Below are 12,648 nucleotides of genomic sequence, written 5' to 3' on the forward strand. Positions count from 1 at the left end.
CCATTTATATTTTCATATATTACTAGATTTTAGAGACCACTTGGAATGCCTTTTCACGTGTCTGAAATTGTTTACTTTTAGGTTAATTATTCCACTTATAGCTGCTAAGTTTTCTGCGAAGAGAGAAATATCATGATTGATAATATGATGTTTTCCAGCACACACAGTCAGCCAGCCACCAAAATTGGTTCTTAAAATTGCAACAGTCAATAATCTCTGCAGCAGCGTTGCTCCCAGCTTACTGGACGTATATATATCTCTCGCTCTCACTGCATGATTTACCGATAAGGCCGTCTCTGTTTTATAGCTAGTCTATTAGCCAAGTCTAATGTCATACAGCCAGAGCAGCGCCAAGAGGTGCGAAGACTGCAACGGGCACCACAATTTGGTGGCGCCGATTTAGATTTGAAACTATACAACTAACTTAAACTACAATTAAAAATTAGTCAACACAAACAATTTTAGGTCAGTTTTCCCAGTGTAGCCGTATATTGTAAAAATATCAATTAATACGAAAAAATACTAAAACTGAATAAAGCGTTTGGCTATTTTGTGGCGCGCATTGCTAGCAGAGCATAAAATTACAGAGAAACTGAATACTGATGATATTATAAAAGAGCTTGCCATAATGAACCCAAGAAAAGTAATATATTGAATGCGAGCGCTGTGAAACACTGATCCGACTCTTCTGTTTCCGCACAATTCTCGCTGGCCAACCTCTTCCCGTAGCTTCCGTGATCCCGATCATATAGAGGCGCCTGCTTCTCCACCGAACGCAACAGCTTCACATTCGACTCGAGACAAAGCATCGCACTCAAAGTCAAACACTTTAAATCCAGCACAGAACGGAGAATCTCCCTCCGCCTAGAGCATTTCCATGATGGAAACGAAAGTGAAAACAAATGAAAGTCGTGCAGGGGAATATATTAAAACGAGAGAGAACTCCTTTGACACGAAGGAGCTCAGCTAAAAGCAGTCGCTGCATTATATATATTCAGTCTATAGGTATTCTCTGCAGAACAAAACTCTACGGTTTTACAGCGTTTACAAGTTGATCAGCGCTCAGTGATGGATTTCCTACATCATGTTTTGAGCGCTTATGCATACCTTACTAGGTCCCACTGCCTTCACACGAAAACGCTTCTTTTTGGTGCAATTGCAATGTTTACAATGTTCACAACTTTTATTTAAATGAATGCAAAAAATCAAGGATTGAAAAGAAATTAGAATTTGATTTAACCAAAAATTGTCAGTTGATAGTTAATACACACGTCATTTATACTGTATTGTACATACTCGAGTGTCCAAATAGACAGCCATGTATCTATGTATATAATTTCATAGCTCATTCGTGTGATTTATTTAATGGTTATCCGAATGTCAAGTATTGGAATCCGTTATACGAATAGAAAATTAAAAATTTTGTCATGCAAACTTTCAGTGTTCTTTTGGGATTATAAATGTATAGTATTCAAATGTATTATCTCAAGCATGCGTCAAGGTTTATGCGGACTCTCGGATTCCCTTACATGCCCAAAATGTCGTCAACATCTTCCTTCAGCAAGCCCGAGAAGTCATCGGCTGCGATGGTACCAGCGCTCTCCATATACTCTTCTGAACCTTGGGTTCGACGCATTTCCTGCTCTTGCGGATCGGCTACCACATCAGCCATGCTTTTTTGGGCGTTGGCCAACGGAAGGCTCCGTTTCAGGGAAAGGCCGGGCCCACCTGACAGGGGGGAGCCGGTGGCCGGCTTGGGCTGCACGAGGCCTTTGAGAGCCAAGCCGGGCGGCGGGGGCTGCTCCTGGCTGGCGGATACGCTACCTGTCGACTTCCTCATCTTACTGTCGTGTGGGGCAGCGGTAGCTGCTGCTTGGCCAGCTATAGATCCGGGGACAGGTGCGACGGTCATGGAGTTGCGGGGCCGCTGGTAGTCCGGGACCATGCCCGGGTCGGGGCTCAGGCGACGCTTGACGTCATCCATGAGATTCGTCATGTTTGTGTTGCCGGGTTTCGGGCCCAAAGTCAACATGGGCTCGCAGACGCAGAATCTACTGGGCTTTCTGCGTACCTTGAGGGGTCCGGACTTAGTGAGCAACACCTGTGCTGGGGTCGAGCCGAATGGGGTGATCATCGGGGAGGCGACCCCTGTGCGTGTGGCGGGTATGACTACGGCTGAGCCTTTCCTGGATCTACCCATAGGAGCCGGGGAAACACGACTGACGCTGGCCCCCGAACAGTTGCTGGCGCTCTTCTTGCCCAGCTCCTCCGTGGGGCTATTAACACCGAGACTGACGATCGTGACCGCGCCGCTCGGCTTGGCGTTGCGCCCGATCTCCTTCTCCTTCGGAGACGCGACCAGGTTTACTCCTTTGCACTGTGTGGTGGCGCGCTGAATGGGGTAGCACGGTTGTGCAACTGGCACAGGAGCTGGGGTTTTGGCTCGAGCCACTGGGCGCAGAGTGTCCGTGACGACAGGCAGAGGAGTGGGCTTTGAGATTGCGTCCGAGCGCTTGGCGGAACAAACCAGACTCACTAGCTCTCGCACCAGGAGCATCTCACCACCCGAGACGTGCTCAAAGCCAGAAGGTGTATTAATGTTGAAGTGCTGCAGCTCCTCAGCCTTTGGGAAGTCAGTGGCGTCATCAAAGGTTTCCATTAAGGAATGGAATACCTTTTTCTTGAAGTTTAACTTCTGGCGGGGATTCATTTCCGCCATCTGTGGGCGTACAATTTCTAAAAAGTGCTGATCAGTGAATATGTCCAGGCACTCTGTCTGCATTTCTTTCTCGCCTCTGGAGTTTACGGTCACGACAGAGCTAGTTGTGGTGGTTCCCACTTCAGCTCCGACCGTGCTCGCCAATGGACTGGCAGTCACCTGGCTGCTGCTTGAGACTGTAGGCGTGGAGGGCACAACCAGGTTGGACGCCGTCATAGAGCTGGATGTAGAGGCAGGAGTTGCCTTGGCGAATGGTTTTAAGATTGAAACTAAGCCTTGACTGCTTGGCTTTGGACTTGAGACTGGGATCTTGCCAGTTCTGCCCACGACGCTACCGCGACCCGAAATGGTAATGCCTGGCTTGGACTGTGACGTAGCCGTAGTCGGAGCTACTCCTTTGGCACGAACGGTGCGATATGGGCAACGGCCGATGAGGCTGCCGCTGCCAGAGCCGCTCAACTCGTCGGTGCTGCATTCCATTGCCTCGAGGGGGTCCCTCGAATCAGAGGCGTACAAGTTCTTCTTGCGAATGGTCAAACGATTGACCTCGCCGGTCATCAGCTTTCCGGTCGCGCCAACAGTGGCTTGTGGTGGGGCTTCCTCGTTCACCGAACTGGGCTCCGACTCCTCTTCGTCCCAGCTGAAGTCCTTTGGTTCCTTGCTCCGTTTGCCATTCTCATTCTCCTCGGATTTCTTTTTTATTTTGGAAATGTTCGATGGCTTGTTCTCAGTTTTCTCCGATGGCTTCTTTTCATTAGCTGCCATTAGCTGCGGCTTGACTTCCCCTATTAAAGGCTTCATAGTCTTAAGAATCGTGCTCTCGCCGGTGATACTCGGATCTTTCTCTTATCGGGAGGGTAAGCGCTTTGTTCCGTTAGGCGTCGACGTTCATCCAGCGAGCGTACTCGTTGCGCAATACACTTCTCCACTGCAACATGTTAGGGCGAGGAAGAGATAGACATAGGTGTATATAATATTTTGTATATTCGTATATTTGGAAAGAGGTATAAGGCACGAGACGGTCGCCATAAAGATAGTGCTGTGGCAGGTGGCAGCATTTTCCTGATTGGTGCAGTAAAGGTTGGCAATCCCAGTGCCAAACACCCCCCTAATAATCGCAATTCGCGATCTTCTATAGTAAACCATTAATCAACCTCAAATGCGCATAGCAACCTCTGATAGCCTTAAAATAGGGGTAGCCTGATCGTCAGCAAAACTGAACGCTATAGTCAAGTCGAAGAAGGTACTTTCAAAGCTCCTACAGCCTTTTGGCGGTTTTCGTTACATAGAATGAATATTACAGAAAAATGCACACCAATATTCAGTTACACCCCATTCTACAAACTTCAAGATCAAAGGGTTAATACAAGCCAACAGACAGACGGTCATGGATACATCAGCATGCACTAGGAAACGCTATCACCGCTACAAAAGTTAATCGAATATTGGCGGTTAAAGACTCGGCATTCATACAGACATAGACGTACATAAGTCCGTCTACTCGGCGGTCCACATTAGGTTATTCCTATTTGCCGAATTCAATTAAAATTAAACCATTAAAAAACGAGCGTGAACGTTGTGCGTTGGAAAAGTTCACTGTAAAAAAAAACGTGGATTCTAATTGGACAAATATATGTTTTGTTAAAAATAGCAAGTGGCAACATTGGTTTAATAGGCAGCATTATCCAACGTTTCCAATTTATGTAAAAGTTAGAAAGTATTTGAGTGTTAGATAAATATTGATCGGCAATATTCCAATATTATATGAAAAGAACCGAACCTAAAACATTTGGAAGCGAAGCACACACAGACACACACCCCTGCAGACGCTGGTGGCGCTAATGGCGGCAGCCTGTGGCAGCGGAATGACGAAACTCTGCTGCAGAGGAGACGAAAGGTTAGAGCAGGCGGAACTGTGCCTAATCCGTACAGCGCAGACGCACCCATCTCTCCAGGATTCACAATTTGGAATTAGATCGTACTAATTGAACGAAAAAAAAGCACACACACGCTACATACATATGTATTCTAAGAAACCCTGTACTCTGCCCTTTTAGCACAAATAAAATACCATATATGTATAAATGATTTCAACTTATAGATCACTCCGAGAGGTAGGATGTCTTCGAATAATTAAAAAAACTCACGTGACAAGATTAAGCAAGTGCATTAACTAATAAACACGAGTGGCAAAAAGAAAGAACATGCGATAGGCTTTGGTGATAGCCACTCATCGATAGCCAGATTACCAGTCACAACAGAGTTGCATTTACAAGACAATTGTGTTCAGAAAGCTGTTGCACCTTTAGAGACATGACATTAGGCCAACAATATACATTTTAACGAGGTGAGCAGCACAATTTGACGATTTTCCATTTATATTTTCATATATTACTAGATTTTAGAGACCACTTGGAATGCCTTTTCACGTGTCTGAAATTGTTTACTTTTAGGTTAATTATTCCACTTATAGCTGCTAAGTTTTCTGCGAAGAGAGAAATATCATGATTGATAATATGATGTTTTCCAGCACACACAGTCAGCCAGCCACCAAAATTGGTTCTTAAAATTGCAACAGTCAATAATCTCTGCAGCAGCGTTGCTCCCAGCTTACTGGACGTATATATATCTCTCGCTCTCACTGCATGATTTACCGATAAGGCCGTCTCTGTTTTATAGCTAGTCTATTAGCCAAGTCTAATGTCATACAGCCAGAGCAGCGCCAAGAGGTGCGAAGACTGCAACGGGCACCACAATTTGGTGGCGCCGATTTAGATTTGAAACTATACAACTAACTTAAACTACAATTAAAAATTAGTCAACACAAACAATTTTAGGTCAGTTTTCCCAGTGTAGCCGTATATTGTAAAAATATCAATTAATACGAAAAAATACTAAAACTGAATAAAGCGTTTGGCTATTTTGTGGCGCGCATTGCTAGCAGAGCATAAAATTACAGAGAAACTGAATACTGATGATATTATAAAAGAGCTTGCCATAATGAACCCAAGAAAAGTAATATATTGAATGCGAGCGCTGTGAAACACTGATCCGACTCTTCTGTTTCCGCACAATTCTCGCTGGCCAACCTCTTCCCGTAGCTTCCGTGATCCCGATCATATAGAGGCGCCTGCTTCTCCACCGAACGCAACAGCTTCACATTCGACTCGAGACAAAGCATCGCACTCAAAGTCAAACACTTTAAATCCAGCACAGAACGGAGAATCTCCCTCCGCCTAGAGCATTTCCATGATGGAAACGAAAGTGAAAACAAATGAAAGTCGTGCAGGGGAATATATTAAAACGAGAGAGAACTCCTTTGACACGAAGGAGCTCAGCTAAAAGCAGTCGCTGCATTATATATATTCAGTATATAGGGATTCTCTGCAGAACAAAACTCTACGGTTTTACAGCGTTTACAAGTTGATCAGCGCTCAGTGATGGATTTCCTACATCATGTTTTGAGCGCTTATGCATACCTTACTAGGTCCCACTGCCTTCACACGAAAACGCTTCTTTTTGGTGCAATTGCAATGTTTACAATGTTCACAACTTTTATTTAAATGAATGCAAAAAATCAAGGATTGAAAAGAAATTAGAATTTGATTTAACCAAAAATTGTCAGTTGATAGTTAATACACACGTCATTTATACTGTATTGTACATACTCGAGTGTCAAAATAGACAGCCATGTATCTATGTATATAATTTCATAGCTCATTCGTGTGATTTATTTAATGGTTATCCGAATGTCAAGTATTGGAATCCGTTATACGAATAGAAAATTAAAAATTTTGTCATGCAAACTTTCAGTATTCTTTTGGGATTATAAATGTATAGTATTCAAAATGTATTATCTCAAGCATGCGTCAAGGTTTATGCGGACTCTCGGATTCCCTTACATGGCCAAAATTTCGTCTAAATCTTCCTTCAGCAAGCCCGAGAAGTCATCGGCTGCGATGGTACCAGCGGTCTCCATATACTCTTCTGAACCTTGGGTTCGACGCATTTCCTGCTCTTGCGGATCGGCTACCACATCAGCCATGCTTTTTTGGGCGTTGGCCAACGGAAGGCTCCGTTTCAGGGAAAGGCCGGGCCCACCTGAAAGGGGGGAACCGGTGGCCGGCTTGGGCTGCACGAGGCCTTTGAGAGCCAAGCCGGGCGGCGGGGGCTGCTCCTGGCTGGCGGATACGCTACCTGTCGACTTCCTCATCTTCCTGTCGTGTGGGGCAGCGGCAGCTGCTGCTTGGCCAGCTATAGATCCGGGGACAGGTGCGACGGTCCTGGAGTTGCGGGGCCGCTGGTAGTCCGGGACCATGCCGGGGTCGGGGCTCAGGCGACGCTTGACGTCATCCATGAGATTCGTCATGTTTGTGTTGCCGGGTTTCGGGCCTAAAGTCAACATGGGCTCGCAGACGGACTTTGTGCTTACCTTGAGCGGTCCGGACTTAGTGAGCAACACCTGTGCTGGGGTCGAGCCGAATGGGGTGTTCATCGGGGAGGCGACCCCTGTGCGTGTGGCGGGTATGACTACGGCTGAGCCTTTCCTGGATCTACCCATAGGAGCCGGGGAAACACGACTGACGCTGGCCCCCGAACAGTTGCTGGCGCTCTTCTTGCCCAGCTCCTCCGTGGGGCTATTAACACCGAGACTGACAATCGTGACCGCGCCGCTCGGCTTGGCGTTGCGCCCGATCTCCTTCTCCTTCGGAGACGCGACCAGGTTTACTCCTTTGCACTGTGTGGTGGCGCGCTGAATGGGGTAGCACGGTTGTGCAACTGGCACAGGAGCTGGGGTTTTGGCTCGAGCCACTGGGCGCAGAGTGTCCGTGACGACAGGCAGAGGAGTGGGCTTTGAGATTGCGTCCGAGCGCTTGGCGGAACAAACCAGACTCACTAGCTCTCGCACCAGGAGCATCTCACCACCCGAGACGTGCTCAAAGCCAGAAGGTGTATTAATGTTGAAGTGCTGCAGCTCCTCAGCCTTTGGGAAGTCAGTGGCGTCATCAAAGGTTTCCATTATGGAATGGAATACCTTTTTCATGAAGTTTAACTTCTGGCGGGGATTCATTTCCGCCATCTGTGGGCGTACAATCTCTAAAAAGTGCTGATCAGTGAATATGTCCAGGCAATCTGTCTGCATTTCTGTCTCGCCTCTGGAGTTTACGGTCACGACAGAGCTAGTTGTGGTGGTTCCCACTTCAGCTCCGACCGTGCTCGCCAATGGACTGGCAGTCACCTGGCTGCTGCTTGAGACTGTAGGCGTGGAGGGCACAACCAGGTTGGACGCCGTCATAGAGCTGGATGTAGAGGCAGGAGTTGCCTTGGCGAATGGTTTTAAGATTGAAACTAAGCCTTGACTGCTTGGCTTTGGACTTGAGACTGGGATCTTGCCAGTTCTGCCCACGACGCTACCGCGACCCGAAATGGTAATGCCTGGCTTGGACTGTGACGTAGCCGTAGTCGGAGCTACTCCTTTGGCACGAACGGTGCGATATGGACAACGGCCGATGAGGCTGCCGCTGCCAGAGCCGCTCAACTCGTCGGTGCTGCATTCCATTGCCTCGAGGGGGTCCCTCGAATCAGAGGCGTACAAGTTCTTCTTGCGAATGGTCAAACGATTGACCTCGCCGGTCATCAGCTTTCCGGTCGCGCCAACAGTGGCTTGTGGTGGGGCTTCCTCGTTCACCGAACTGGGTTCCGACTCCTCCGAACTGGACTCCGACTCCTCCTCGTCCTCCGAACTGGACTCCGACTCCTCCTCGTCCTCCGAACTGGACTCCGACTCCTCCTCCTTCTCCGAACTGGGCTCCGACTCCTCTTCGTCCCAGCTGAAGTCCTTTGGTTCCTCGCTCCGTTTGCCATTCTCATTCTCCTCGGATTTCTTTTTTATTTTGGAAATGTTCGATGGCTTGTTCTCAGTTTTCTCCGATGGCTTCTTTTCATTAGCTGCCATTAGCTGCGGCTCGACGTCCCCTATTAAAGGCTTCATAGTCTTAAGAATCGTGCTCTCGCCGGTGATACTCGGATCTTTCTCTTATCGGGAGGGTAAGCGCTTTGTTCCGTTAGGCGTCGACGTTCATCCAGCGAGCGTACTCGTTGCGCAATACACTTCTCCACTGCAACATGTTAGGGCGAGGAAGAGATAGACATAGGTGTATATAATATTTTGTATATTCGTATATTTGGAAAGAGGTGTGGCTGTGGCAGGTGGCAGCATTTCCCTGATTGGTGCAGTAAAGGTTGGCAATCCCAGTGCCAAACACCCCCCTAATAATCGCAATTCGCGATCTTCTATAGTAAACCATTAATCAACCTCAAATGCGCATAGCAACCTCTGATAGCCTTAAAATAGGGGTAGCCTGATCGTCAGCAAAACTGAACGCTATAGTCAAGTCGAAGAAGGTACTTTCAAAGCTCCTACAGCCTTTTGGCGGTTTTCGTTACATAGAATGAATATTACAGAAAAATGCACACCAATATTCAGTTACACCCCATTCTACAAACTTCAAGATCAAAGGGTTAATACAAACCAACAGACAGACGGTCATGGATACATCAGCATGCACTAGGAAACGTTATCACCGCTACAAAAGTTAATCGAATATTGGCGGTTAAAGACTCGGCATTCATACAGACATAGACGTACATAAGTCCGTCTACTCGGCGGTCCACATTAGGTTATTCCTATTTGCCGAATTCAATTAAAATTAAACCATTAAAAAACGAGCGTGAACGTTGTGCGTTGGAAAAGTTCACTGTAAAAAAAAACGTGGATTCTAATTGGACAAATATATGTTTTGTTAAAAATAGCAAGTGGCAACATTGGTTTAATAGGCAGCATTATCCAACGTTTCCAATTTATGTAAAAGTTAGAAAGTATTTGAGTGTTAGATAAATATTGATCGGCAATATTCCAATATTATATGAAAAGAACCGAACCTAAAACATTTGGAAGCGAAGCACACACAGACACACACCCCTGCAGACGCTGGTGGCGCTAATGGCGGCAGCCTGTGGCAGCGGAATGACGAAACTCTGCTGCAGAGGAGACGAAAGGTTAGAGCAGGCGGAACTGTGCCTAATCCGTACAGCGCAGACGCACCCATCTCTCCAGGATTCACAATTTGGAATTAGATCGTACTAATTGAACGAAAAAAAAAAGCACACACACGCTACATACATATGTATTCTAAGAAACCCTGTACTCTGCCCTTTTAGCACAAATAAAATACCATATATAAATGATTTCAACTTATAAATCACTCCGAGAGGCAGAAAAACAGGCAAAAAACTCACGTGAAAAGATGCAAAAAGTGCATTAACTAATAAACACAACGAGTGGCAAAAAGAAAGAACATGCGATCACCAAAGATAGCACTAACCAAACAGTATATAGATGTGCCAGTTCATACAACGAAAGCGCACACACTGGCTAGCGCGTTCAGTACCCCAGAGTGACGTCATCATAAGAGAGAGAGAGCGCAGAGAGAACATCTTTGCATGTGTTAGTACACACGCAATATGTTTCGACAAAAATATGTGATTGTATGCTTTTTCAGATTTTTTGAACTCTCTCAAGTCTGGTTCTGTTTTGCCACCAGCATGTTTTAGTGTATGGGTGCACATGCATTCTCACGTACTTTGCGTGTGTGTGTTTAGTATTGCTGGCCGCTAGAACTGAAATTTGAGTTTGGTTCTTGTTTTGGGTCTTTTGATGGACTGACCTACCCACCACAAAATAAATAAAGAATGGGCAGGGGGTGGGGGTATGGTACACTAGGGCGCGGGAAATGAAATAAAAGCTGTTATTTGTTTGATTTATACCACAAAATATAAAATATTACAATAATATAATTACACATTTATTTCCTTATTTTAAACAGGTTTATTATAAATTATAAAAATTATGCAAACGCCGTCGGTTCTCGACTTTTTTTTTTATTTAACTAAAACAATGATGTATCTAAATATACAATATAAGAAAAAAAATATATATACTTAAATAAATTTGCATAAATATATATATTTCTTTCTATAAATAGAGGATATGCCTTAAGAATGTTCATATATGTAACTACATATATATACGTAAATACATACATACATATGTACTTAAAGTCGCCGCTCAAATTGGCTCCCGATTGAAGATCGGTACCCAGGGAACACCACGAGGAGGCCATTATATATTAAATGGGGTCAAAAATTAATCTGACCTTTGAGTCGACTTGATATGACTTAATTTCAAGACTTTTAAGTAATTAAGTCACATCCATGTTCCCCGCCTAAAATTAAATCTGTTAGATATATGTACATACATATAAATGAAAATAAAAACTAAGCAAAATATAATAAACTTATACAAGTTAAATTTTTATATTAATAAATTCAACGTACAACATACTGTATGGTTAGTGGTGATAGGCACTCATCGATAGCCAGATTACCAGTCGAAACAGAGTTGCATTTACAAGACAATTGTGTTCAGAAAGCTGTTGCACCTTTAGAGACATGACATTAGGCCAACAATATACATTTTAACGAGGTGAGCAGCACAATTTGACGATTTTCCATTTATATTTTCATATATTACTAGATTTTAGAGACCACTTGGAATGCCTTTTCACGTGTCTGAAATTGTTTACTTTTAGGTTAATTATTCCACTTATAGCTGCTAAGTTTTCTGCGAAGAGAGAAATATCATGACTGATAATATGATGTTTTTTCAGCACACACAGTCAGCCAGCCAGCAAAATTGGTTCTTAAAATTGCAACAGTCAATAATCTCTGCAGCAGCGTTGCTCCCAGCTTACTGGACGTATATATATCTCTCGCTCTCACTGCATGATTTACCGATAAGGCCGTCTCTGTTTTATAGCTAGTCTATTAGCCAAGTCTAATGTCATACAGCCAGAGCAGCGCCAAGAGGTGCGAAGACTGCAACGGGCACCACAATTTGGGGGCGCCGATTTAGATTTGAAACTATACAACTAACTTAAACTACAATTAAAAATTAGTCAACACAAACAATTTTAGGTCAGTTTTCCCAGTGTAGCCGTATATTGTAAAAATATCAATTAATACGAAAAAATACTAAAACTGAATAAAGCGTTTGGCTATTTTGTGGCGCGCATTGCTAGCAGAGCATAAAATTACAGAGAAACTGAATACTGATGATATTATAAAAGAGCTTGCCATAATGAACCCAAGAAAAGTAATATATTGAATGCGAGCGCTGTGAAACACTGATCCGACTCTTCTGTTTCCGCACAATTCTCGCTGGCCAACCTCTTCCCGTAGCTTCCGTGATCCCGATCATATAGAGGCGCCTGCTTCTCCACCGAACGCAACAGCTTCACATTCGACTCGAGACAAAGCATCGCACTCAAAGTCAAACACTTTAAATCCAGCACAGAACGGAGAATCTCCCTCCGCCTAGAGCATTTCCATGATGGAAACGAAAGTGAAAACAAATGAAAGTCGTGCAGGGGAATATATTAAAACGAGAGAGAACTCCTTTGACCCGAAGGAGCTCAGCTAAAAGCAGTCGCTGCATTATATATATTCAGTCTATAGGGATTCTCTGCAGAACAAAACTCTACGGTTTTACAGCGTTTACAAGTTGATCAGCGCTCAGTGATGGATTTCCTACATCATGTTTTGAGCGCTTATGCATACCTTACTAGGTCCCACTGCCTTCACACGAAAACGCTTCTTTTTGGTGCAATTGCAATGTTTACAATGTTCACAACTTTTATTTAAATGAATGCAAAAAATCAAGGATTGAAAAGAAATTAGAATTTGATTTAACCAAAAATTGTCAGTTGATAGTTAATACACACGTCATTTATACTGTATTGTACATACTCGAGTGTCCAAATAGACAGCCATGTATCTATGTATATAATTTCATAGCTCATTCGTGTGAT

At 44.5% G+C, this 12,648-nt stretch overlaps 1 protein-coding gene across 7 annotated transcripts; it reads right to left on the reverse strand.

Moving 5' to 3' along the window:
• Positions 1-1,031: 1,031 nt before the first annotated feature.
• LOC108157054 (flocculation protein FLO11-like) lies at positions 1,032-12,482 on the reverse strand. 7 transcript variants are annotated; one of them, XM_033389049.1, is made up of 3 exons: positions 12,398-12,482; positions 8,400-8,838; positions 1,032-3,319 (listed from the first exon to the last, which is right to left on the reverse strand). In XM_033389049.1, exons 2-3 carry the CDS (start codon positions 8,709-8,711, stop codon positions 1,526-1,528), a joined length of 2,106 nt encoding a protein of 701 aa, XP_033244940.1. In that variant the 5' UTR covers positions 8,712-8,838; positions 12,398-12,482; the 3' UTR covers positions 1,032-1,525. The 7 variants fall into 7 exon arrangements, 6 of the variants coding, with proteins under 6 accessions (XP_033244940.1, XP_033244939.1, XP_033244941.1 ...); XM_033389048.1 differs by lacking the exon at positions 12,398-12,482 and adding an exon at positions 11,573-12,213; XM_033389050.1 differs by lacking the exon at positions 12,398-12,482 and adding an exon at positions 10,019-10,038.
• Between the last annotated feature and the right edge of the window lie 166 nt (positions 12,483-12,648).

This window comes from Drosophila miranda, chromosome 2, assembly GCF_003369915.1.
Source record: "Drosophila miranda strain MSH22 chromosome 2, D.miranda_PacBio2.1, whole genome shotgun sequence".
Taxonomy (NCBI): domain Eukaryota; kingdom Metazoa; phylum Arthropoda; class Insecta; order Diptera; family Drosophilidae; genus Drosophila; species Drosophila miranda.

Bases quoted from the DNA above. Each gene is read 5' to 3' on its own strand.
- LOC108157054 (XM_033389049.1), bottom strand. From the start codon at position 8,711: ATGAAGCCTTTAATAGGGGACGTCGAGCCGCAGCTAATGGCAGCTAAT. The intron at 3,320-8,399 runs GAAGCCCCACCA...TCGGTGAACGAG, and splicing joins AACCCAGTTCGGTGAACGAG to GAAGCCCCACCACAAGCCAC.